The sequence below is a fragment of the Neovison vison genome, chromosome 13 (genome assembly GCF_020171115.1).
Source record: "Neovison vison isolate M4711 chromosome 13, ASM_NN_V1, whole genome shotgun sequence".
NCBI lineage: Eukaryota > Metazoa > Chordata > Mammalia > Carnivora > Mustelidae > Neogale > Neogale vison.
In genome coordinates, this window is record NC_058103.1 from 114843431 (window position 1) to 114870750 (window position 27320).

General features: G+C 45.8%; 1 protein-coding gene across 1 annotated transcript; it reads right to left on the reverse strand.

Moving 5' to 3' along the window:
- Positions 1-382: 382 nt before the first annotated feature.
- On the reverse strand, positions 383-27320 carry HEXA (hexosaminidase subunit alpha). The gene is made up of 14 exons (XM_044232025.1): positions 27035-27320; positions 10621-10713; positions 9411-9476; positions 7772-7818; positions 7149-7259; positions 6139-6240; positions 5559-5691; positions 4782-4962; positions 3734-3820; positions 3401-3473; positions 2479-2662; positions 2183-2273; positions 1677-1781; positions 383-629 (listed from the first exon to the last, which is right to left on the reverse strand). The coding sequence occupies exons 1-14, from the start codon at positions 27285-27287 to the stop codon at positions 566-568; spliced, it is 1590 nt and encodes a 529-aa protein (XP_044087960.1). The 5' UTR covers positions 27288-27320; the 3' UTR covers positions 383-565.

Here is a 27320-nt window from a genome sequence, read left to right on the forward strand (position 1 = left end):
GTTGTACGAAACTGAACTAAGGAGAAACCCAAAGCAGAAAAGCTCTAGGGGAAGGAAGTGTGTGAGTATGCACCGGGGATGGCTGCTCTGTAACTAGGGTGAGTCTGGAGCCCTTGCTGCTCCCCGGCACTTCCTGGGGCTACTACAGTGCCTTCTTCCATACACAGAAGCCTCAGAGGTCTATGTGACCTCCGCACTTGGAAGGAAGAGAGCAGACTGAGCATGAGGGTATGTGTTTAGACCACATGTTGGGGGTGGGGGAGGCATCACACAGCTCAGAGGCTGGCTGGGCCGCTGCACCCTCCCTTCGGGAGCAGAAGGACAGTGCAGGCAGCTCCCTACCCCAGGGCCAGTCACATTTCTCTTACACAAGCAATCCATGTTCATTATGGAAAATGCCACATCACTCTTTATTAGACGCTAGTGCCAACACTGGCCCCCTTCTCTCCATGCACAGGGGCACGTGGGCAAGGGGCTCCGTCCCCCGGCCGGGATGCAGTGGAAGCCTGGCCCCACTCCCACTCTCCCAGGGCCAGCACCCTCCTCAGTGCCTCAGGCTGCTTGCTCAGGTCTGTTCAAACTCCTGTTCACAGTAGCCTACATTGAGGGGCTGGGCTTGGACACCTCGCCTGCAAGAGGACATGAAGAAACGGCATGATGAGCCACTCAGATGGGGTCAGTCCAAGGCCCTACAACATCTCTACCACAACCAACAGTCTCCCCTTCCCCTATTTCAGCGTACCTCGAACTGCCGCTGTATATCAGAATTACTCAGGGATCTCATTTCCAGAGATTCCTACTTGGCCTGGGCTCACATGTTGGCAAGAATCTGCATTCTGAACAGGTGATTCTGATACAAGGACATCCAGGAATTTGCGGCGGGGGCGGGGGGGGGGGAACACCTATATCTAACCTTCCTGTCTTTGTACTTGAGTCCCAAGTAATGCAGTTCCTTTAGAAAAGAGCTGATGCCTAAGGGGTGCCTAGTGCTCTTGGCTCCCTGAGCCCCACTTTAATGGCTCAAATGCTACAAATGCAGTGGTGATGGGGGACCACTGTGCTGTCCTGTTCATGCACAGGGTGTGGCCATGAAATCCTGTTTAGCCTCCCAAGTTCCGGGATGTGACCAATCTCTATAGCGGATCCCCGGGCATGGCGTATTATTCAAATGAGCAATGTACTTAGAGATGGTAAAGAACTAGCTCAAAGTTGCCCAGTGAATCACACACAGTTGAGGCCTAGACCTTGCCACGGCTGGCTCTCAGCCCTGTACCAGGCTGAGTCCTTCAGGTCCTCAAGACTTAGTCAATGAATAAATCAGGGAAATGACAATCTGAGGCAGGTCCATCCCAAACAGCAGCATAGCTGTCATCAGAGCCCATAAAGGCATGGCCATGGCTAAGAGCAGAGACTCTGAAGTTGGCTTGGATCAAATTCTGGTTCTGAGTGACTTGGGGCTTTACATTAACTTCTCTGTGCCTCAGCTGCCTATCTCTAAAGGGAGGATGAAACTGCCTACCTTCCAGAGTTATGGTTAAGATTCAATAAAATAATGCCTATAAAGGGCAGTACCTGCCACAAAGTAAACCTCTGTAAGCACTAGCTATTATTTTTCCTGTAGGTCTCCCATCTGCCCACCCACTGTGGGAAGGTCCCAACACGGCCTACTTGCTTACCTTAATAGCTCACAGCGGAATCGCGTCAAACGTTTAAAGGCGAAGTCCAGGCTGGTCACCAACTCATTGCTCCACAGCCTCTCGGCAACAGCCCCTGCTCTGGGCCTAGTGGGAAGGGTCACGCCGCAGGTTGGCTTTCTTCAAGGGAGCCGGACACTCACAGGCTGCTGCTTCTTATTCAGGTACCCTGGACTCAGGGCCAAGGTTATTCAGAGTGACAACGTGGCCGGGGGGGCTCCTAGCGACTTCTAGGGACCAGCTCCATCTTCATTAAGATGGGCCTCATGATCCCACCCTCCTCTCCCAAAGATACGGAACCAGAGTAAGTTGTAAAGACATCAAGAACTGTTACTGACAGCAGCAGCAGGTGTTCTCAAAATTACAGCTCCTTCTCTCTCAGGCTGGGGAGGAAGGTACTTGTCTGCGGGTGACTGGACAAGAGTGAGTCTCTAAGGGAGAACCCGTGCCCACAAGCCCAACCACCCATATCCTCAGGAAACCCTTACCAGAGTCTGGGGGCCAGATTTGTGCTGTCCACATACTCTCCCCACATACAGGCCTCTCCGCCAATCACTAGAGCCTTTTGCTGAGGGCTACCTAAGGGAAAACAAGGAACAATAGGCTGCTGGTGGGGTGGGGGGTAACCCTAGGGTTTCCTCTCAAACACCTTCCTAAAGTAGCCCTCTCTTCAGACAGGTCATAGCTCAACTAACCTGAAAGGTCTAGCCCAGACCCTCCTGTCTCCCATTCTGTGCACCGGCCCAGCCTCTTCTGGTCAGCCAGGAGAGCTCCCTGCTTTCACCTTTAAATTCCAAGGGGTCCACCATGTAGATCTCACTCCAGTCCGGGCCATAAGTTATGTGATTCAGGTACCAGGGGGCAGAGAGCAGGGCGCGGAAGCCAGCTTTGGTGATGCGCTCCATCTCCTTCATATAATGTACTGGTGTCTCTTCTCGCCATACCTGAATGACTGTATCTGGCCGAACCTGTCACAAAATTAATGGCACATGGCTGAGAAGATTTCTGGCCCATATGCTATGCAAACAACCCAGGCCAAGGGATATGTGCCCAGTGTGCTCTCAAGCAGCTAAGTATTTCTCTGTGACTCCTAACCCCTAGGTTTCTAACCCAGTGCAGGGGACTCTGTAAGCCCTAGGAGTCCTCCCTTGCTGCCTCCACCCCCAGTCCTCCTGCAGCCTTCCTGTCGGGACTGAGACAGTAATACTGGCTGGGAGTTAAGGGAGACAAGCAGTAGCACAGGAGACTCATCAAGAGGTTCCCTGTCCAAGAATCTCCAGATGTTACTGAGGATGAGACAAAGTTCCTGCAGAGCCTCTGCATTTGGCAAGAGGCTGGGACCTAACTGATCAACGATGAAGGAGAAAGTAGCCCTGCTCCCAAACCTGGAGGACCCCAAGTCTATGACTCAGAGAGGAAGACCAACCCAGCATGCCAGTCTCAGGAATCCTGAGTAGCAGGCAGCAGAAATAACTCTTGAATAGCTTGTGGTGATGGAAGAGAGACAGATGTTCTGACACTCAACGCCCAGGGCTTAGACCTCTGTGACCTTTCTGGAGGGGAAAGGAGAGATAGCCCCCCAGTGCTTTGAATATTAAAGCCTAATCCAAACCCAGCGAGGACCAGTCTGTGCAGAGGCAGAGAAGGGCTCAGAGACCAGAGGGAAGCACTGCAGGTGGCTCCTTCTCTCTCTGCCCCTGGCTCACCTTGACATTATTATCAAACACCTCCTGCCACACCACATAGCCCTTGCCATAGGCAGAGACGATGTTCAGCAGCCTGGAGAGTAAAGAAAGGGTCTGCTCAGCTCAAATAGGTTCTAGGCTGTTGGTGCCAATGCTCTCGGGGTGGAGGCTGCCTAGGGGCTCATTCCTGATCGAGCAGTATCTTTCCCAGTTGGGAACTGACTACTCCAAAGCTGAAAAGATAGGACAAAGTACCCCTTCAAGGGCCCAGTAAAGCAGGGCCTGGGTATGGAAAGGGAGGACTGCATAGGAGGTAACCCCAAGAAACCCTGCCCACCCTCTTTCCTTCCTCACGTCTGGATGTAGAAGGACTCCAGCTGCTTGAAGTCATTACCAAAGCCTTGCTTCTTCATAAAGGCCTGGATATCTGGGTTGGACTTCCTGAATCCCAAGAGAAAATGAAGATTAATTCTTTTGACATCCTCAAAGCCCAAAGCTTAGGGATTAGTCACCTGGCCTCCCATGATTTCTTTTTTCACTTGAAAAACCATTCGACTTCAGATCTCAGAGGCCCCAAATATGGCAGGTATGGTGGCACAAAGCCATGTGAATGGGGCCACTGACACAGGCTGAGAAAGCATGAGTCTGGACCCCAAGAGCTTTCAGTTTAAACTCTCAACAAGAACACATATGAACCTGTCTGGTCTACTGTATTTGGCTCCAAGGCTCTGGCACACTGGATTCTGGCTTCCCTGTTTAACCCCCAACTCAGGCATATTGAGCTCTTCCCCTCTCATGTATTCTTTATTTCAGCGGGATATAGGTATTGCTGTTACCTGCTGTGGCTCCCTCCTCCAAGAACGTTTACATTTTGCTCACATTTCTTCCTGAAATGTTTCCCCCTCTCCACTTCTCAGAAAAGCCTGTTTCCCCAGATTCAGCTCTAGTGTCCACTTCTCAGAGAAGCCCATCAACCTCTTCTGAGCAAAGCAGATATGTGGGTTTGGACCCTCATTGACTGGACACTTTCATATGTTAGTCTCAAATTCATCTGTGTCTAGACTTTTCAACAAGACTCTTTTACAAAGGTGGGGATTATTTTTATTTCTTCCTGGACTTCCCAAGACAATTTTGGTCCCAAACCTGGTTCTTCCATAAGTCTATCAAGGATATGACAGGAGAAAGGAACAGTTTCACATTCACAGCCTTGCCAAAATCCAGGAGGGCCTCTATGTAGGTGGAAAGAGGAAAGGCCCAAGACCTGGGCCATCTGGACTAAGACAGATTGTTCTCAGAGGTTAGCCCTTTAGGAGCACATAAGATAGGTAGCCTCTTGGGAGCTAACCTCTATTCTGAGTGAGCAGTTCATTAGGCAGGGATGGGAAGATCAAAGGGATCATACCAGCAGGTGAAATCAACCTCATCTCCTCCAAGGTGAAGATAAAAATCCGGGAAGACAGAGCTGACCTCCAAGAAAAATGTGCTCATGAATTCATAGGTACTGTTGAGAATGGGATTCACTGGTCCAAAAGTGCCAGAGGGATGAGAACCAGAGTAGCAAGGAGTCAGTAATCCAGGGACACCTAAGCCAACAGAGAATCAATCCCACACAAGTGTCACAAATACAGAGACCCCCACACAGTCATATACTTAAAGACATTAAGTTGCACAAAGTAAGATAATCATGTTCATAAACATTACATGTACATAGACAGGGACCATCTGGTACTCAAAAATGCTGGTGATCATGAGCTTTTAGACATAGTCAAAGAAAGAAAAATATATCCACAATCACGTACAGAGACTGGGTTACCGCCAGACAGCTATCAACACACACACCCCCTTGCCTTGCCACCTGCTTCCAGCAGGGGGTCGCCTTTAGGCAGTAGAGAGAGACTGCCTGTTCCAGCCAAACGGCAAGACCTTTCTTCCACTCTAGGGCACAACGTGCAAGAACATCATTAAGGCAAGACTATCTGAGAAGAATGTGCCTGTAGCTTAATACTAAGCAGTGGCCTCCTTTGTCCAAAGTTCTGCCTATCTAAATTCCCAGTGGAAGGCGTTGATGGAAAACATTCTTCCAGGGACCAAGGCTGGGTCATACCGCATCCATAAGTCGAAGCCCTGAAGCCCCAATGAGGAAGATCAGCAGACTCTTTCTATCTAACTTTATTCTTACCTGGTCCCCAGGACAGAGTGTGGCCAGGGGTGTCAAACTCTGCCAATACACGGATACCCCGAAGGCGTGCATATTCAATCACCTCCTTCACATCCTGTGCTGTGTAGATATGGGTGGCAGGATTGTAGGCCCCCTGAAAGGCATAAGACACCCTTAACAATGTCATTTCTTGAGGACTAGCAGAGGAGAAGATACTCAGAATGCCTCCACGACTCCCTGCATATCAGGAAATCTACCCTCAGCTCTTGGTATCAGGGACTATCTCCAAGGATCTTTATCATAGTTTCCAGTAAGCCAGCACATCTATTCCTTTCATAATGCCAGTGAGACAATAAGGTAGGCAGTTAGCAGAATATAAACAAAGACAAAATGAGACCAGGAGAGATTATCTGTCAGACTAAATTAATGGCAAAGTTTGGACTCAAACTTAGGTCTCCTGTTCCAAATCCAGTGCCTTTCCCCAAGTCAGTGTGTCCCTCCAACTGGCTGTGAGGATGAGAGCCAGTGTCCTTGCCGGCAGGGCCACAGCCAGGCTCAGACATCGACCCACAAATTTGTTCTTAGAGAAATCGAGACGTACCTTTCTGGTGAGCTCTGGAAAAGTGAAGCTGTCATATGGGAAAGAAGAGTCATCGACCAGATGCCAGTGGAACACGTTCAATTTATTGTACGCCATGACGTCCTGTAGATCACAGCACACACTATGAACCCATCACAGCTTCTCCCGTTTCAGCCTTAAACCTGGGATGGCAGGCAGACTGGCAGGCTGCTCTACGTACCCCAACAGCCTCAATCTGCACCGGCTTCCTGATAAATGCTTACAGGGTCTATCAAATCTTCCCTTCAGAGAACGCCTGGCTATAGAGGGAAGACCTAGCACATTTCTTATTCTCCCAGAGCACATCCGAAGATACCGGACAGAGGCATTACCTCCTCTTTTTGAGAGGAGTTTTAGCCACCCTGAGAGGACAGCTGCAACTATGTGGTACCGTGGTTTTCCAAAAGCACCACCATGAGGACCAGTGTGTCTTCCTGCCATTTGTTCTGGGTTGTCTGACTAACATTTATCCAAACTGTGAAGTCGACTGGTGAATTTAGTAGCCCCATAACCCAGAAATCTCAGGAGCCAAGACTGATGGATGTGTCTCCTCCTCTGGTTCCACCAGAGGAACAAAGGAAAAGGTGGACACGTGAGTTGGATCAGCAACTATAGGATAAGATTGCCCATCAAACTTAAGATAGTTAGGAACATCCTGAGCTATGGCTTTTGAACATCTCTTTCCTATGGCCTTGTCCATAACTAAACTAAAATAAGCTTGGCTTGATCAAAGAAGCGAATTCCCCAAACTAGCTTCTGCATTCCTGGAGATAACTTGGACATTGGTCCAGGGTAGCCAGTGGGATAGATTAAAATCACTCTTTTTTTTTTCCTATTTTTTGTCTTAGAGTGGGTCTTTTCCATTTTCTCTAGGAACTCTTAAAGTTACATACATTCCCTCTGCAACTCTTTAGGAATATGGCAACTGGTCTGCCCCTTGCCCCCATCACCCCAGAACACTAAGGGCAAAGATGGCCTTAAGGCCTGGGTACCAGTGTGTCCAGGATGCTAGTCAGTGGCAGGTAATGGCGAGACGTATCCAACAACAAGCCCCGGTGAGGGAAGCGGGGAAAGTCTTCAATCTCGGTTTTGTTGATAAAGAACTGTGTGGACCAAACATTGAACATATCAGGATTTGAAGGGAACTCACCATGGGGATAGAGGGGAAAAAGGAAAAGTCCCCTGATCCTTCAAAAGTCACTCTATGACTGTTCCGCATAGCAACTATCTCCCAAATGCCCCATATATTAACCTCAGCGACCGCAAACTGGCACCTATCAGAGGGTAACGGTCCCATTCTAGCCAGGTATAGCCGTCCCACATAGCACTCAGCCTACACATTCTGGATTTTCACTGTTAATCTGTTTATTTTCTTTAAAGCAGTGTGGTCTCAAGGTCATTACTAAATAATGACTCAGGAGAACTAAATTACAGTGATTCCAAAGAGACCGAATCTACCAAACTGGTTTCCACTCATGTCTCCTTCTAATTCTTGTTGTGGCCATCTTGAGCCTCCAGGACTCTAAGACAAAGTAAGTTATTTCCAGGACTCTCAACATTTGGAGCAAATCCCCAGAGATATAAAAAGGAACCCTTTCGGGGGGCTCCCACTCACCGTGCCCTCAGGAGATCTCCAAACAAGCTGGCTAAAAGTCTCCAGACCTATGGGGAAGTAGAGAGGCAAAGTAAAGACTTAAGGATATGGGAAAAGGATGCCCCCATCTGGAAGGATCCCAATGTGACATAGGAGGATGCTTAGGCATATGGTAAAAGTGGATATAGTATGGGCTTGATGAGTCTCAACACAGATGCAAAGGGGATACTAGAAAGCCAGTATCTGTTTTTATTCTGCATTTGATTTTGGGAGGTGGCAGTGTAAGGGGCTTTAGTGCCTCTCCTAGGAACACACTAACCCTCAAAATCCACATACCTCTTATCCATATTTCCTAAGCCTTGAACTGACAAGAGTCTTAAGAGAGGCCAAGATGTCTGCTTATGAGTACAGATGCAGGGACAAGCCAGCTCACATGGGTTCAGACTTTCCAAATTAATACAGATCAAGAGCTAAAGGAGCCGAGAAAAAGGGGTCCTCAATCTTCTGCCCTTTCTATTACCCCAGACTGAACTGTGAAAAAGTAATCAAGCTTAAGTTTCTAAGGAGCCTGGGTTCACAGCTGGACCTAGAAGACAAAGAACCATCTACCTTTCCTCTTGAGAAGGGAACTAGCTATAGGGAGCTGAGATACGACAGGAAGCAACTGCCCCAGAAGGACTGCCCCAGTCCCCTGGACACAAACTCCTAGATTCTGGCAAAGGCAGGCATGCTGAGTGCAGAGTGTTATATGTTCTCGACAGCTGGAGCCCCTCTTCTGACAACCCAGAAGAAGGATTTCCAGAGTCCCAAAATTTCAGCATGAAAGAATCTGAGGTCTTAGGGGTCACCTGGCACCTACTTCAAGGCAGACTGCTCTTATGTTGTTTTGGCTTCTTTCAACTCTGATTCTGACACCCAGAATTCTGGAGCTCCGGATTTCCCCCTGCCCCAACCTGCCTAATCACAGCACCTGCACAAAAGGTATAAGACAGTAGAGGGGGTTTCTCCAAAACACAGGAGAGGAGAAGAGAAGGGGTAAGGGAACAAAGACGAACCAAAACAAGGTTTAAAATTCTGTGAGAATTTCCCTCCTCATTCACCAGCAGGGGCTTTGCAAAAGCAGTAGAGGTATTTGGCTATGTCTATATCTAAGGACCAAATACCTTTTCAATAAACCAAGAGAAAGGGCAGAGGCCCATCATGTGCTAGCTAGTAAAGTCCCAATTTTCTCCTGAAATACTACGGTTCTACGTATCTTATATGATTTACTTCTTTTTTTTTTTTGACATTTATCTGTTTCTTGTGATCAATTTTTCCTTTTTGAAGAAACTTTCCAATTACATGTGTTTAGTGAGAGCTGCACGGGCAGTGTTTGTGGCAGAGCCCCAAGCAGCCTGCTCCCTGCTGGCACACTGGGCATCAGCCTGCAGGGTCCCTCATGGCTTCCCCAGAGCACCTGCCCAGGACAGCTGCTGCCACTATCGCATGGGCTGACACCTGTCAACTTCTAGAGAGAGCTGTAAGGAGAATACTCCTTTCAGGTAGATGGCGAAACACTCCAAACGGTCTCCATAAAGAAAGCCTCCAGTATGTGCTGGACCCTCAATCTTATCTTCCCAACCCACTGAGGTCAGCCTTCCCACTTCAGCCCCCATGTTACCTCGGAGAGCTCCCCAGACAGTCTCAGAGAGGAGGAAACAATGATCATCATTTATGGTCAGGGTGTCTGAAATGACAGAAATGACTCCATTGGTTAAGGACTTCTACTCTCAGATTACAGATCCCACGTCCTGTGTAAATCCTTGTATTAAAAAACAAGAGTAAGGTCACTTTTTTTTTTTTCCTTTCAAAGAGGAAACATCCCCAGAACAGAGTAGCTGCAGGAGAGCTAGGCCTTGGGCCACAGTGGGAGGGTGGTCTCTCAGAGGCTCTATAGGCCTTAGAAGATAATACACAAGGAGGGTCAGGCTAGAGAAGAAAAGTACCACTTGCCCCCGTGGTTAGTCTACCCCTCCTGAAACATGAGTTCCCACCAGCCCTTAGCTGAAAGTATGAGGCGTCAGACAGGGATGCTTGGAGGTGTATCCAGGTTACGGTGTTCCCAAAGCCTCGTAATCACCCTCCTTTCCCTTTGTCTCCAGGCTTCATTCAGGTACCTCATCCAAGAATGTGAGGAGGAGGCCAAGACTTGTATGTTCACTTTGGAGACCAAGAAGTTCCTAGATACTGCTGGAGGACGGGAGGCACCATAGGGCTAATGACCTGACTTTATTTCAGTCATTATGTCCAAAAACATTAGGACCCAAAACTCCTTTTCTCCCCAGAGTGGGGTTTTTGTTTTTTTTTTATTAAACTTTTCTTTTTTAAAAGATTGTATTTATTTATTTGACAGAGAGAGAGAGATCACAAGTAGGCAGAGAGGCAGGCAGAAAGACAGGGGGAAGCAGGCTCCCTGCCAAGCAGAGAGCCCAATGCGGGGCTTGATCGCAGGACCCTGAGATCATGACCCAAGCCGAAGGCAGAGGCCTAACCCACTGAGCCACCCAGGCGCCCCCAGAGTGGGGTTTCTTAAAGAAAATCACCAGAGTGTACAAGCTCCTAAAATGGCAACAAAATTATACGCAGTGCAGAAGGCAAGTGTTCTGAGGGACTCCATGAAAAGCCACTGTGACATTCCACACCACCTTCAGACACCGGTTAGAATGCATATGAAAAATTCACCTTCTTTGGCTCTCAGCCCTTGATGACCTGGAGTCTCCACAGTCCTGGAGGGCTGCAGGCCTAGCATCAGGAACTTAGGCCAGGCCAAGTAGAGTTAGAGCGCCAGACAAGTGCTCGCTCTCTACAACAGGGAATAGGGTGGTACTTACAGTTCTCCACCGACTCCAAAGAAGGAAGCTGGTTACATCCAGGAATGACCACAAGGATAATCAATGAATTCTTCTCCGGTGCATGATGTTTTCCTGGAAGGACAGGGTAAACTCAGTGCGGCTGACCTGCCACCAGAAACAATAGGCAAAACCAAGATCCTACAGGAAGGTCCCTAGCGCTAGTCCCTTCTGTTTGCATGCTGTGTGGGAAGAGGCAAGCGTGGGGAGGGCATTTACCCTTGGCACAGGCACTGCCTCATCACCTGTTCAACTCTTTCCTTTTGGTTGTGCTCCCCTCTCTCCCCAGGAACCTGCCCTGACCCATGTGTCAATGACCTGGCAACAGCTCTTTGTAACCAGGGCTCTGTATTTCTAGTGTGGTACAGTCAGCATGATTCCATTACCTTGACAACTGCTCCTAAACTAGAGGCAGCTTGACAGCATTTCTACTCAAAGCGTGGTGGGCAGACTAGCTGCTGACTTGCAAGCTGCATCACCGGGTGAAAGGAAAGATACTGACAGGAAGCTTACACAACACCAGAATGTCAATTATGTCAGAATAAACACGCTGTTTAGTCTTAACATGTCTTCGTAACTCATTTTTTGATGAAGGGAGTAGTTTTACATTCCCGTGTGTGTACCTCTCCTCTCATTGCAGACTGTCGCCTGAAGCAGCACTGTTCTTGAGGGCTCCCAGTGAAAGGATTCCAGTGTTGTCAAAGCCCAGGAGCTGATACAAGCAGATGAAGTAGATGACCAGAGGAGCTCCTATGCAAAGGAGGATCACCAAGCTGGTGCCCCAGCAAGGGTACATGGTCACCATCCTATCCTGCTTCCTTCCCTCTTCCCAAACAGGTTCTCTCTCTGAGGCAGACATCTGCCCAACAGTGGAAAGCCACCCAGTATGAGCCAACATCTAGCATAGTTCTTCAGATGCACCCCACCATGCCCCCCCCAAACCCAAAGAGCCAAAACCAAAGCCAAAATACTAATGCACCATCCCTTCCCATCCTCCTAATGGTTCCTTTTTGTGTGGTTCTGACTGTACCGCCCCAAGCCTGACCTCAATGAATTCCTTCTTTCTATCCTTTTCTGGAACTACATGCACCCACACTGGCACCACAACCATGACTTCCTGTGGAACCAGAATCAGGGATAGGATGGCCTGGGGAAAGGCAGGGAGAGAGAATTCAGAATCAAACTGGATCCCCAATGTTACCCATCTCTAGGGCAGAAGTAGCGCAAAAGCCTTGAGCCTTTTCCAGAAAACCTGCTCAAACATCACAAGTACTACTGCAGGGCTGCATCTCAGCTCTCCGGCTCACCAAGAAGAAAGCCAATAAGGGGCCTTTTCTATCATCAAGAACAAAACGTATTCTTTCCCTTCCCTGTAAATACTCTGCATCCCACACTAATACCTTCCTAAATCCTGCAGGGAGAAGAGAATCTGAGTCTACCCTGGGCCAGGCCAACTCACAACTCCATTCTATACTCTGAAAACCCATCTCCAACAACAGAGAACAACCGGACTGTCAGGGCAGGGACTTCCCTCAAAGCAGAATCTGTAGGGCTCTCCCAAGCTCCCCAAGCAGACATGCCACCTCTACAAACCCCCAAGACCAAGGAAGACTTAACTGAGAGGCAGAAGCAAAGAAAACTATAAAAGAATATTCCTCCTTAAACTATGCCCTCATCTCTTGCCCCCACTCCAATCCCACATATCACAGAGCCCCAGTATCAAATGTGGAGAGCTACTCTGTGTATCTAGACAGGCAGCTATCCAAAAGACAGCAAAGTCCTGAGCTTCAGCGTTAATTCCCTGGACCTCAGCCTGCAAAACTGAGAAAAAATCACAACTATCCCTGTGCAACAGCCACAGTCACTGTCCTAATAACATTTAGAGGCTGCTAAACGCCAGCCTGGTGACTGCCTGCAACTACTGCCTGGAACATAAAAAACCTCTAACTTCTGTTGTTGCTGCTAGTGTATTTTTATTTTCCAAAACACACCTGCACTCCATCCTCTAAATCCAGAGTCTTTTCCGTGGGGAGGGCTGTAGACTCCTTACAAGATCTGATGAAAATAAAAACAAAAGGACTTTTTCCCCTAGAACAATGGCCCTAAGTGAGGGCTCATCTCTCCATCCCCCACCTCTAATCTTATGGAGAAGAATCCCTGTCTCCCGGAAGCATTCTCAATGACTCATTTTGGGTTGGGGCTGATAAAGGAGGTAGAGAGTCATGGCTGCTATTTAAACGAGCCATGAGGGGGCCGGTCTCCGGGAGGCGGCAATGTGGGAACTAGCAAAACAGGAGGGATACTGGGTCATTTAAAAGGATGTAAATAGTGTATCGTCATTGCGGTTTTCCACGTCCAAGATGCTACACTGAAGCAAGCAGGAAGAGGCTGGGGACAGGTCACCTTCCTCTACACGCAACCACATGCTCCGCACTGGGAAGGACTGATGTGTGGGAAGCCTGGGCACACTCACAAGGAGCCCGGCTGGCACAACAGGAAATTCTGAAACCTCAAGTGCTCAGAAAGAACCATGGCAAACAGAGCACTGACTTGGGCAATCAGGAAAGGGTGGTTTTGGTTCTGCTGCTGCTAAGCTGAGTGAGTCTCGGGGCTCTTATTTTCTCCCCAGCAAACAATGGCAAGGTAGGACCACATTCTGGCTACTCCCCCACAGAGTTTCTACTCTGTGACTCCACACACAGATAGTATGCTCCAAGGTCTCAGTCCATGACCATGACTTCCTGACTCTACTGCTCCCTCATCCCGTGCTTTCATATACCCTTGCTCCTCTTCTCTGGTTCACTGAAAACTCTACACCTTCTACATTGAAGAAGGGGGGAAAAGTCAAACAGTACAAAGTGTTTACAACAAAAAAATTAGTTACCTTTGGCACCCCTCTCCTTTCTGCATCATTTAGCCTCCAAGACAGCCCAGCTCTGGACATGGAACACCTGAAACCGTTTTTCTACCACAGTCCTGCTGTTGTACTTTCTCCAGATGCCAGTGCTGTGACCTTTCCATTACTCTCCTATTCTCAGTTCTCTCCTATTTTCACTTCCCTTCCTGCTGGCCTACGTGTGCTGACCCATCCCCTCAAACACAGTCTAGCCAGTACTCCCAGCAACCTGTTCTTTTCTTCTGCTGCTGTACCCAGTGGATCAAGTAATGTCTGCCTTCTGTGCACTGACTCTGGCTACTGCATCCTACTGGAGGGAAGAGAGAAACTCATGTGACAGCAGAACTGGGCTGCTGTAATATCATGGTCTCTCATCCTGGCCGGGCCCTTGGTGCTACCTGAACATCTCCGTCTCCACCATTGCTTTCTTTTCTTCTCTGCAACAGTTACTTCAAGTCTGAGCCACTTTCTTCAAGTCTGTAACCTGATCACCACCGCCCTTCCTCTCAGCAGACAATCAGAAGAGCACTCCCATCCATCTCTACCTCCCCTCTCCTCCCATCCAGAAACATCTGCAACACATGTCTAGTCTTTATCTGTGCCTCCTATCCTGGTGGAAAGGGTTTCCTTTCACCTGTCATCTGGATCTCGTCTGAGGAGAGATCCAGATTTCCCCCCAAATCTTCAAATTATTTCTTTCTACTGATTCTTTCCCCCCAGCATTCAAATATTTGCAAGTCTTCCTGGTTTCAACTCCATGTCATCTCCAACAGACTTTTCCTTGCCTTTTGGTCCCAAAGAAACTCCAGAGGAAATGCAGCCTAAGCAGTTAGGTGTTGAACTCCAAAGCCAGACAAATCTTAGTTCCAACACTTTCTAGCTATGGGGCCCTGGACAAATGATTTTCCTTCTGTGCTGCGGTTTCCTTCTGAAAAACGGGGATTGTGATTAGTACCTACCTTACTGGACTGCTGGGAAGATTGAGTCAGCGCACGTAAAGGGCTTAGTCAGTGCCTGGCACACAAGTGCTCATGGAGTTGGCCAACCTCAGCCCTCTCTTGGTAGCCACTTCTGACATCCTATCTACTCCTTAGTCCACTACAACATGGCTTCTTTTCCCTCCACTCATCTGCAGATGCCTTCACCAAGGTCCTGAGGTTCTATAATTAAATTCAAGGGACCCTTTTCAATTCATTCTTCATTCATTCATTCAACAGTTATTTACTGAGTGCTTACTATGTGCCAGGCTGTTCTAAGTGCTGGAGACACAGCAGTGATCAAAACAGACAAAAATCCCTGCTGTCCCAGAGGTAATATTCTGGTGGCCACTCACTTCTTAGGGGACCTCTTGGCAGCATCAGACATCCCTGATGTTGATGAAACTAAACTCCCTTAGCTTAGAGGACATGGCTCTCCCTTGGTTTTCCTTCAAGCTCCTTGAATATGCTTCCTCATTCTCCCCTTCCTTTACCAGCCCCTACATGCTAGTGTTCTCCGAAGACTCCAGGCTTCTTTATTTCTCTTCCTTTATACTCTCCTTGGACGATGTCATCTACCCACAGTTGATTGATGATTCTCAAATCTACCTTTCCATGCCAACTCTTCCTCTGGGATTCTAGGCTCATAGGACAACACTCAGATAGCTTAAAAGCCCTTCAAATCTTAAATACTAAGTTCAACTAACTCTTCATTCCTCTTCCTGGCTGATCTTCTCTCTGTTTGATCTGTACCATCTATTGATTTATCCAGACCAGAAACCTCTTTCTTCTCTCATCTGAGTAGATTAAAAATTCATGTACCCATAATATTTACCAATGGTCCACTATGTGTCAAGACCCGTGTTAAGCACTGAGATTACAACACTAAAAAAGAAAGACCCAAATAAGTCCAGTTATAACAAAATCCTTGTTATCTCAAAATCTTGACCACCTTCCCACCCTCAATGAGTCAATGCCTTAAACCATCCTCTCGTAATTTCTCACCTGAATGACTAAAAAATCTCCCAGTTCTCTCTGCCTCCATATACATCCCATTTCAATCTACCATTCTCTGTGATCTTTTAATATGAGATCTCTTCTCTGCTCCTAAGCAGGAATTCTCATGGTAACACAATGAACTCTTTGCAGAATCCTAAAAATGCCACGTTTTCTCCATACTTTCCTTTGCACATATTGTTTCCTCCAAGGGAAGCAAACTTTGTGTTGCCTCCAAATCTCACCTAATTATGAAACGGTTCTGATTCTTCCTTTCATAAGACTTTTCTATCATTCCCCCACCCTTTCCTAAGAGACCTTCCTACGAGATCATGAAACAACGTATACATACATTTTTTGGTAACACTTATCTTAATATATGCTGTTTATTTGTCTATCTCCTCACCGAGGCTGTAAGTTCCTCAACAGCAGGGGCCAATCTCAGGGCCTTTGTATTTCCAGTGCCTGACACACGGTAGTCATTCAATAAATGTTTGCTGAAAAAATGAATGATGCTAGAATTAAAAAATGCACATTTAATGCTATGTATGCATAATGATTGTGCTACATGATAATTAGGCATAAATGGCAAGTAGTTAATGGAGAGAGAACTTTTATACGCCCAAACCTAGTATTTGTTAAGTCCTGGGACTAGGGTGGGGAATGGTAAGAAGACACCCAGGCATACAGAAAGTGCCTTTTCAGACACTGCTCTGAAGAACCATTAATCCAAAGATTCGGGTGTTTCTACTCCCTGGAAGGGAGCGCTCATTCCTGCATCAGGGGACCCAGAAACTATGTCTTTACCTCAGTGCACAAGAGCTCCTCCTTGCACCCAAACTGCTCCTCCCTGAACCAAAATATTTCCATCATATCAATGTGTTTAATTCACAGGATTTTAGTGACATGGAGAAAACCCTCATTTTGGTTATAAAGTGGCATTTGGTTTGGCTTCTGGAGTAGACACAAGAAAAGTCAACCCAGCCTAGGCACCTCCCTGCTCTTTCAGGTGTACCTTGCCCCTTTGTGTCCTGGTACTCTCCTAGGCCTTGTTGATTCTCCATGCTCACATTGTTCCCCTCCCCCACCCACCTTTATCTCTGTCACATCCAGGCTCTCTCTCCCCTTATTCAGTCTAATGAAAGCCCTAGACATCATTCATTTACCACTCATTCTTCATTCTAGCTAGGATAAACTGAACATTTACTGTACATCTGGAACTGTGCTAGGTGCTGGGCAGTTCAAAACAAAAACAAGTCCAGTCCCTGCCCTTGAGGAGCTCATAGTCCAGTAGGAGAGACAAACACAAATAATAATTACAAAGCAGTGTGATTAGGGCTAGGGTGGATACTATACCTACCCGGAGAAAGAAAGGGATGCTTCACCTTGGAGAGGGTCTCTGAGCAGAACCTTGAACCCCCAGATGGGTGTTTGCCAGGCTACCAATAGGGAAAGATACTCCAAGCCTGGGAAGCAGTCAGTGCAAAAGTACACTGTTGTGGCTAGGGGAAGAAGCAAGGCCACTCCTGTCAAAACTTCTTATCCCCGTTAAGTAGGAGTCTGAGAACCCAGCTGCCCCCGAGCCCGGAGGCCCTCCACAGTGCTGCTGAATTCAGTCTGGACCGTAGTGCCTCCTCCACAAGTCCCAAGACCCTCTAGAGACTACTAATATCCACTCAGAAATACAATCTATCCAGCCCATGAATGAATCCTGAATGTTCTCCCTTCCATCTTCTTTGTAAATGCTAAAGTTAAAAGTTTTCTCATTTCCCCCTACTTTTGAGACTTAATCTGTTCTCTTCCTTTCTTCCCACCATGAGAGAGCACCTCCCAGTGATTCTGGATCCCAAGAAGATAAGTTAACATTTTGCACAGTCTTTCAATTTTCTTTCTAAATACACAGATTCATTTTTAAAGCAAAATGAGATTTAAAGCAAAAATGAGATCCTAATATGTAATAGTTTGCAACTTTTCCTTCACTTACCAAATGATTTGCAGATCTTTTAATGTCTATACATAGATCTACATCTTTATTTATAAATCCTAAATAGAATTCCATTTTTAAAATATACTTTAAAAAGTGGAAAGTCCTAATTTCTCTCCTCTTTGTGGACATTGTAGAATGCTTCTAAGTTTTTGATATTATAAGCAATGCTCTAGTCAACATTAATATATATGTGTGTGTGTGTGTGTTTGTTTTATATATATATATATATATATATATATATGCATTGGTTGAGAGATTTCTGTAGGAGAAATCCTAGAGGTAGAAATGCTAAGACAAAGATAGGAAAATTTTTGGTTTTGACACTGCTAAATTACTCTTCCACATTGTTATATTTGAACAAAAGTACAAAACTGATTTATATCTGAACCAACATACATGAGCCCATTCCTCCACATCCTTCCAGAACTAGACTGTCTCAATTCTTTTTCATCTGTGCTAGCTTGATAAAGAAATATACCATTGTTTTGATCCATATTTTAAATGTAATAACTGAATTTGAAAATCACTTCACATTTACTGGCCATATATGTGTGTGTATACACACAGACACACACACACATATGTATTTTGTTTTTGAAAGATAGAGGGAGCCAGCAGGGTAAGGAGGAGCACAGAGAAAGAAAATCTTAAGCAGGCTTAACCCCCAGCATAGAGCCCAACTCAGGGCTCAATCTCATGAGATCATGATCTGAGCCAAAATCAAGAATCGGGCGCTTAACTGACTGAGCCACGCAGGCACCCCTTTACTGGCCATACTCTTTGCACCTTTTTAAAGATTTTTTTTTTTACTGATTTACAGAGCTCTTTTTAGATTTTGACTGTTTTTGTTTTGTTTTGTTTTTGTTTTTAACTTGACAAAGAGAGAGCACAAGTAGGCAGAGTGGCAGGCAGAGGGAGAGGGAGAAGCAGGCTCTCCACTGAAGCAGGGAGCCTGATGCAGGGCTAGATTCCAGGACCCTGGGATCAGGACCTGAGTCAAAGGCAGATGCTTAACCAAATGAGCCACCCAGGTGCCCCTAACCTGTCAATTTTAAGACCGCAAATAATTCCCCCATTTTGTCCTTATTTTTTTTAACCTTATGGTTCTCTTGCTTTGACTTTTATGTAGTCAGATTTGTTCATCTTTTCCTTCATGGTTTCTTCTATCTGCTTGTTTAGAAAGGCCTCCTCTGCCTCTGGGACCATATAAACAGTTCCTTATATATACTTCTAATAGTTTTATGGCATGGCCTTTATCTTTTGATCTTTAACCACCTAGAATTTACTTTTGTGTTTGATATGAGACATAGATTTAATTCTATTTTCTCCCAAATGGATAACCAGTCATCCCTACATATTTATTGACTAAGCAACTTTGCACTTTTGATTAGAAATGTTTACTTTACCATATATTAAATTCTCCCATGTATATGAACCTTGCTCATTTTCATGGCAATCTTATAGCCAGGAGGACCTACCATGTCACACTGCTATCATCTTTTGTCATGTTGCCCAGTATACTGATGCCTCTGCTCATTTCTGTTCTGGACCCACACTCCCATTCCTGTCAATGTTGTTTCTCCTACTCCACCAAGCCACCTGGACTACACATCACCCACCCCCACAAGCCTCTGGAATCCTGTTATTGAACTACCCACATCCTCAGTCTCTTCTACTTCCTCCTTAACTGAGAACTGACCCTCGCCAGGAACATTATTTTCCCTATGACTTGCTCTGAGAGACAGCTCCTTTTCAGCTGCTTCTAAGGACATCTAGCCTCTACCATCAGGTGAAAACAAACAAACAAACAAAAAAACACCTCTTTTCTGTGGCTAACACTTAATTGTATAATCTCGAGCCTCTCCTTATCACCAACACTCTGCAATATCCTGGTCATGTCTTTATTACTCAAGACTTTGGATCCTGGTCCCCAGTCTTCCTCTCCATTCCAAGGTTGACTTTGATCTTAGGTGATTTCAACACCCAAGAGGAAGAACTAACCCACATTCTAGCTTAGCAGTTATCCAACAACACCTTAACACCCTCCCATGGTCACCTTTTGGACCTTCTCTTCCCCTGGAGGTGTTCCAGCTCATTCTCGCAAGCTTCCGTACTATATAGCTAACCTGCTGAACTACCCTACATCTGTGTGCTTCAACCACAGTGGCACTGAGTTTCTTAAATACATGACATGAAGGCTTCTTTCCTGAAGGCTTTTACCAAATGCAGTTCTTTCCATATGGATTGCTGTCTGCATCTCCACCAACTCCTACTTTGAAATATGATTGGACAGCTCTTTATGGAAGCCTTCTCAGAACGTGCCCTCTGCTCCACACCAACAATCACTGTACTGATACTTTACTGTATGTCTGTATTCCCACCTCCGAAGGACAAGGACAGTTCAATTAATATTCTTGGACAAGTGCTACTGATAAATTATAGTTGCCTAATAGATACTACTTATACTAAGGATGGATGGATGGAAAGAAGGAAGTTGGCCAGAAACACTACTGGAATTTGATAATGATGGGCCAGAATCAAAACATTCTTGAGTGCGGGAGAAGGGGGGTAGGGTTATGGACATTGGGGAGGGTATGTGCTTTTGGGTAAATTGGAAGGGGAGATGAACCATGAGAGACTATGGACTCTGAAAAACAATCTGAGGGGTTTGAAGTGGCGGGGGGGTGGGAGGTTGGGGTACCAGGTGGTGGGTATTATAGAGGGCACAGCTTGCATGGAGCACTGGGTGTGGTGAAAAAATAATGAATACTGTTTTTCTGAAAATAAATAAATTGGAAAAAAAAAACATTCTTGAGTGCTAATGATCAAGCAGTTAGATGCTACAAGGTACTATCTGTGGCAATTAACACTCAAGTGTGATCAGGGCTTACTCCTACCAAAGGCCAGGAGTTGTCCAAAACATCAATCGGTATAATGCTTGATGAAAATATTTAAGAGTAGTAGATTGCCCTAACGTTGCATGTTGAAAAAGGCTAAATCTTTGTAGACAAACAGATCTGACTGGAATTTCTACTCCACAACTACTAGCTGTGAAACCCTGCAAATGTTATGTAGCCTTTGTGAATCTCAGTTCTGAAGGATGGGGATAACACCAACCTCACAGAGCTATTATAAAGATTAAAGGGCACAGGGACGCCTGGGTGGCTCAGTGGGTTAAACCTCTGCCTTCGGTTCAGGTCATGATCTCAGGGTTCTGGGATCGAGTCCCACAGCTGGGCTCTCTGCTAAGCAGGGAGCCTGCTTCCCCCTTCCCGCCGCCTGCCTCTCTTCCTGCTTGTAAGCTGTCTGTCAAATAAATGAATAAAATCTTTAAAAACAAAGATTAAAGGGCATAATAAACGGCAAGTGCCAGACACTCAATAAATGCTAGTTTCCTTCCACCTTCTACTTCCTTTCTCTTAAGAAGTCAGTTTTTCCACTTGGCTGGAGGAGCCCAGAGTTGGGGTGCCTTGTGGGATAACCACACCATTGGAACAGTTTCTCTGAAGGCTTTTCATGAGCTGCTCATAGGAGCCTGAAGGCTCCACTACTATGTGATGACACCCTGTATGGCAAATAGGCTGAGACTCCAACATATAAAAGGGACATGAGCTTAGAACTCTAAATTTGCCTCCGACTAGGGCTGTGGACCTAGTCTAAAGACCAAAGCCACTAATGTGGGATCTTAGTACTAGTTACTACCAGGACAAGATCAAATAAGACACAAGTTAAACTTTTATACCAAGACACAGTGTACCTGGTAAGCCATCTTTCTTGCTCCCAAAGCTTTGCAAAAGAAGGGGAGGCTACTGACACCCAAGATGATAAGCAACCAAACTTCCTGCATCTGAGCATACGCTTCCACAGGAAAGAGCTCTACACCTTACCCAAGCCCAATCACCTCAAGACACGGACATTAACAACACACCACTACCGGCTAGAGATCAGGGCTGAGTGCAACACTAAGGAAGCTTAAGCAATAACAAAAGCTTAAAACAAGCAAAGGAAATGAAAGAGAGAAGGTGACACAGTAATGGGTCTTACTCATTATAGTCAGGAATTGAGAAGAAAAGCAAATCCATTTCTCTATTACGATGCATTATAGATCTATAAACCTTGAGGAAGATCACAGAAAACCCTTCACACTTAAAACTTTATCACCTCTACAGATCCAACCTCCTCTCTTCAACTGTCCTCCTTATGGCTCCACAAAGGTGGGCAAGAACTCCTAATCCAACTGGCTGACCCTGTTGTTGATGCACATTGTTTCTCTCCTTATCAATTATTTCCAGTGACAGCAGAGGAAATTTAGGAAGATGCAGAAATATTAAAGTAACCTCTTTAATTTCTGAAAGTAGTATTGGCTGGGCAGTAAATGTAATCCACAGGAAAAGGATTTCAGTTTAAGCCTCAAAGAGGCTAAGAAATTGACAATGTGCCCCAGCAAAAAACCTTGTAGCTGTAAGAAAAAATAGCTCACATGTGCTACTAAAAAACAAAAACAAAGTACCAACTGGCAAAAAACCTGCAATGCCTTGCTTTGTTCTTCTGTTTGGAGATGAGGAGGTGAGATAGAAGGAAACGGGAGGAAGGGCAGCTCTGCGGCTCAGACTTAATTTTTATTGCTTTAATTTAAAATCACCTACTTCTTCCTTTCTTCAGAGATTGTAAAGACAGTCATCCCTATCTCCCTGTTATCTTCAGAAATGCTTGAAATGTAGATTAAAAAAAAAAAAGCAGCAGCTACTTGGAAATTAGCCTGAGGGCACATAGTTAAACAAGTGATTAATAAACATTCTCTGGCTGACTCCTAAATAAATCTTGTTCCAGATCCAGAGTCCTCTACTGTTTAGGTTTTCAAGCAGAATATCCAAGGCAGGGGGAGTGACAACAGCTCTAGAAAGTAAGACTTGAGTTTTTCATAAATCAGGCCCGGGATACATACATACATTCTAACCAAGCTGAGCGGCTTGGGCTCAGTACTATCCCGGGCTACTGGGAAAGTATTATGATTTAACGATAAAGAGAAAATAAGGTTGTGGGCAAAGAGGCTGGTTGAGGATTAGAAGCCAAGCTAGTTCAGGCCTTGGGATTCAAAATGGAGCCCAATTATTCTGGTCCTCACTAAAAACTATCATGCAACCCATCTCCTTCCAAATTCATATATTTCTCCTCCTTATGTATCCCTCCATTCCCCACACACCCCTTTCACCAAAAAAGTAATTCTACTACAAAACATTCTTCCTCAGCGGTTTTCTTCCTTTTTGCTTTCAAGCAATAAATTCAGTGGCAATAAAGTCTTCACAGGAATAACCTGTCCTTGTCATGGAAAAGGTTAAAGGGACAGAGCCACTATGCAATTAGAATGCAGCACTAATCAGAATTGCTCCATCTCCCTTGCCAGCTGCCCAACCTTGTCTGTTTCCCTCCTACACTCCCTAGATTCACTCCCAAGGCATCTCCAATTTTGTAATGAGGTAAGAGTAGTTTGAGCCGGGACCACAGCACAGAATGATCCTCCTTTCTCTGGAATTCACAAACATTCCAAATTTGAAGCCTGAAAGGCAATCATTTCTAAATGAAACCTGCAAATCATCTTTTTGATGCTCTTAGAAATAGACAAAAATCATGAGACTTTCTACTTTTATACAAAGTAGACCTTTTAAGTTAATATATTCAACAAATAATTAAGTATCTCGTATGTTCCAGGCATTATAATAGAATGAATGGTCAAAGGAGGTATTTTAGGAGATTTAGAGTGTAATCAACTGTGCCACTTATCAGTCATTTGTTTCATGTCTGAGAATGAGCAAATCAAATACTGATGATGGCTACAGAAGGAGCCAGATACTCATATAATAATCTTCCATCCTAAAATAAAAGGAGTTATTCTATTCAGGGATAGTGGCATCCTAAGCAACTCATAGGGACATGTGACTATCACAACTGGATATAAACTTTTTTTTTTAAGATTTTATTTATTTATTTGACAGACAGAGATCACAAGTAGGCAGATAGGCATGCAGAGAGAGAGGAGGAAGCAGGCTCCCTGCAGAGCAGAGAGCCCGATGTGGGGCTCGATCCCAAGACCTGAGATCAGGACCGGAGCCGAAGGCAGAGGCTTAACCCTCTGAGCCACCCAGGTGCCCCACGGACGTGAACTTTAATAAAAACCATTATGGCTTTTAAAAACCACTGTGGCTTCAATCAACTAGTTTCAGAAAGGCAAAGAATTCAATCAAATGCAAAATCAGATGTAGCCATTTTACCTGAAAAACTAGGGCTTTATCAACTCTATCAGGCACCCAGAAAAGTATCTGGGGCAACATTAGAGAGGTGCTATCCCAAGTGATCAGATCTTTGATTCATAAACAAGAAGTGGCTCAATAATCAAAACAGAGAATTAGGTTCACTCAGGTATCCAGAGCTTAAACTAATTCCATTTAACAGGTTTAACAACATGCAACACACACCCTCCAGTTGGCAGAAACACCTCTCAATGACAAAGACAGGTAGCAAATACTAAACACCTTCAGAGACCATTCAGCAATTGTGGACTACAGCTAATCCTTGAAGGTGAATTCAGAATCAAATCAAACCTCAGTAACAGGTTTGTTTTTCAGGGAATTATGGATTCCACTGAATTCCAGGTTCAGATCAAAACCAGAAGTTGTGCTATATTAAGAAGAACATTGGCCCAGAACCAACAAAGAAGTTATGTGGAAGGAGGAGATGGAAAGCTGTTTAAAGCTAAGATTTAAATTGCATATGTTGTTTTCTTTACTAAAATCAGCCCCATAGAGAAATACAGTCTGGTTTGGGGTGTGCTAACATTGCTTTTCCCTCCAGGGATTCATCCTTGTTTTTGCAGTTAGAGGATTACAGCTCAAGTCATCTGGAAGCCTTCCAGGAGATGAATGTTCCAAAGGGAAGGCTACATAGGAAGAACGATAGAGAAGGAACTTGCTTCTGTGTCTTTGGTAATGTTGATCCAAACCAGTTTTCATTATCTCTCTTAATGGGTTAAGAACCTTCAAATATAGGAAACTGATTCGCAGTAAGGTAACAAATTAAAATCAACCTTTTATTTGTTTTTTTATCTGTCTCTAAATCTTTCATTAGGGAATTTACTAGGACACCATTGTCATATATCATCCCCATTTCTATTTTCTTCATTACCCTCTAGACCTATAGCAATGGAGGTAATGACAATTTAGATTTGTAGGAATTATCCTAATTTATACCATAGTAACAAACATTCTAATTATCTTTTAAGCATCTTATAACACGTTGTGTCCTTTTGCTTCATACTTCTTCAACTGGACTTCAACCTTGAGCCTACTTTTTTTTTTTAAAGATTTATTTATTTATTTAAAAGATTTTATTTATTTATTTGACAGAGACAGAGATCGCAAGCAGGCAGAGAGGCAGGCAAAGAGAGAGGAGGAAGCAGGCTTCCCGCCAAGCAGAGAGCCCGATTCGGGGCTCAATCCCAGGACCTGAGATCATGACCGGAGCCGAAGGCAGAGGCCCCAACCCACTGAGCCACCCAGGCACCCCTATTTATTCATTTTAGAGAGAGAAAGAGAGATAGAGCATAAACGGGAGGGGCATGGAGAGGGAAAGAGAATCTCACGCAGACTTGTCGCTGAAGGTGGAGACCAATGTGGGGCTTGATCTTAGGATCTTGAGATCATTACCTGAGCCAAAACCAAGAGTCAGACACTTAACCAACTGTACCACCTAGGTACCCTGCGTCTACTTTTGAGCGTGCTTTTTTTTTGTAACCTCCAGAGTACCCAGCACTGGAATAGGCACATACCAATTAGATGACAGATCTTTTTTTCCTTTTTGCACAAGCCAGGCCCTAACTTTTCTGTACCAAAATAAACACATTCTGAGTGCCAATCTTGTCTAAGGCATTGCTTGTCATAAAGGATTCATAGAAATATGTGATCTGTGACACACAATAGCAGGCCTTTTATCCTCCCTGGCCTAATGGATCTTGCCAGTTAAGAACTACCCTGAGTACCCTTGCTGAGACTCTTTTTTCTTTCCCTAAATTATCTATCATGCTCTAAGTACCATCTGTTTAATGAAATGCCTTTTTTTTAAAAAAAGATTTTATTTATTTGAACGACAGAGATCACAAGTAGGCAGGGTGGGCACGGGGGGACGCTGAGCAGAGAGCCCGATTCGGGGCTGAATCCCAGGACCCTGGGATCATGACCTGAGCCAAAGGTAGAGGCTTTAACCCACTGAGCCACTCAGGTGCCCCTGAAATGCCTTTAATTCTATAAATCAAATGAGAACATTTGTGAAAGTAACTTAATCACACCTGAAACACAGTATGAGATGACATCACCATATGACCCAGTCATAAATACGGCTTCCCCCTCAACAACCTATACATCATATGCAGGGAACCATATTCCAAAATAGTGTGGGAAAAAACCTCTCAATTTTAAGCCCAGAAAGTAGAACTTTATTCCTTTGTGTTGCTCAATCTTTCCTACCAATTTGCTATGAAATAATCCTCAAACACAATTTTCAGCAACTGCCTTAAAGAAAACTGCTCACCGGGGCACCTGGGTGGCTCAGTGGGTTAAGCCTCTGCCTTTGGCTCAGGTCATGATCCCAGGGTCCTGGGATCAAGCCCCCACATCAGGCTCTCTGCTCAGCAGGGAGCCTGCTTCCCCCCCCCCTGCCTCTCAGCCTACTTGTCATCTCTCTCTCTCCCTCTGTCAAATAAATAAATAAAACCTTTAAAAAAAAGAAAACTGCTCACCCCTGCTGTTTTAGATGAAACCAATATTCAAAGCACTCCTGATTTTACTTCAATCCCACACTTCTGCCCAACCTCATTCCTTCCCACTCCCCAGGCCCCATCCTCACCACATACCCCCTCAAAGCACTTTGAGCTCAACCACGGTGGCTCTGCTCAAAAGCCTTTCTTCCTCCCTGGAATACTCTTTCAGTCTTGGCCAGTTATATCCACGACCCCACTTTACGTGGCTGCTCAAAATCTTCTCCGATTTCTCTCACATTTACTGGACATGCCATGTGTCAGGCACTTTCATGTAATTTTGCACAGGTCAAGTCATCGCTAATGTCTTATCTTGCCAATCTTTGGCCTCATTCTAGGACCCTGAGACACTTGAACACGGTCAGAGGGATCACCTTCGATGTCTCCTGGCACAGTATTTTCAGCAATTTGATATCCTTATTGAACTGCAGTCCTGTAGTAGGCATTCTCGGTGAAACAGAGCCCGGGGGCGGGGTGGGGGGGGGCAGGATTCCGGAGAAATCCTGGCTCCAGAAGTCAGCTCAGTGAAGCAAAGAATGGAGCTGGGGGCTAGACGGGGGGAATCAGAGATGGCAGCTGGAGAAAAGGCGCAGGAGGAGGTGGAGACCAGAGGGTTGAGACTAGACGACAGGGTAGGGCAGAAGCCAAAAGAAGGGCGTCTCAGGAGGTTTGGGGAGGTGCCCCCGGGCAGGCTCTCTCGGAGCCGGGAACGAGGTGGGGCAGGTCCGACTCACTTGTGGGTTCAGGAGGTTGCCAAGAGTGGGAGCTGAAGAGGATGTCGCGGTAGCGTTGGAAGGCCTCGTCGAGGACCGAGCAGCCCGGTTGCGCGGCCGAGCTGACGTGGTACTGGAACTGGAAGTTGTGCGGGAAGATGGCGTAGTGGGACTCGGAGGTCTGGATGTACTGGGGCCAGGGCCACAGGGCCGCGGCCCGGCCGGCGAGCACTGCCGCCAGCAGCAGCGAAAACCAGAGCCCCGAGCCCGCCATGGCCCGCCGGTCTCCCCGCTCCCGGCCGGCGGG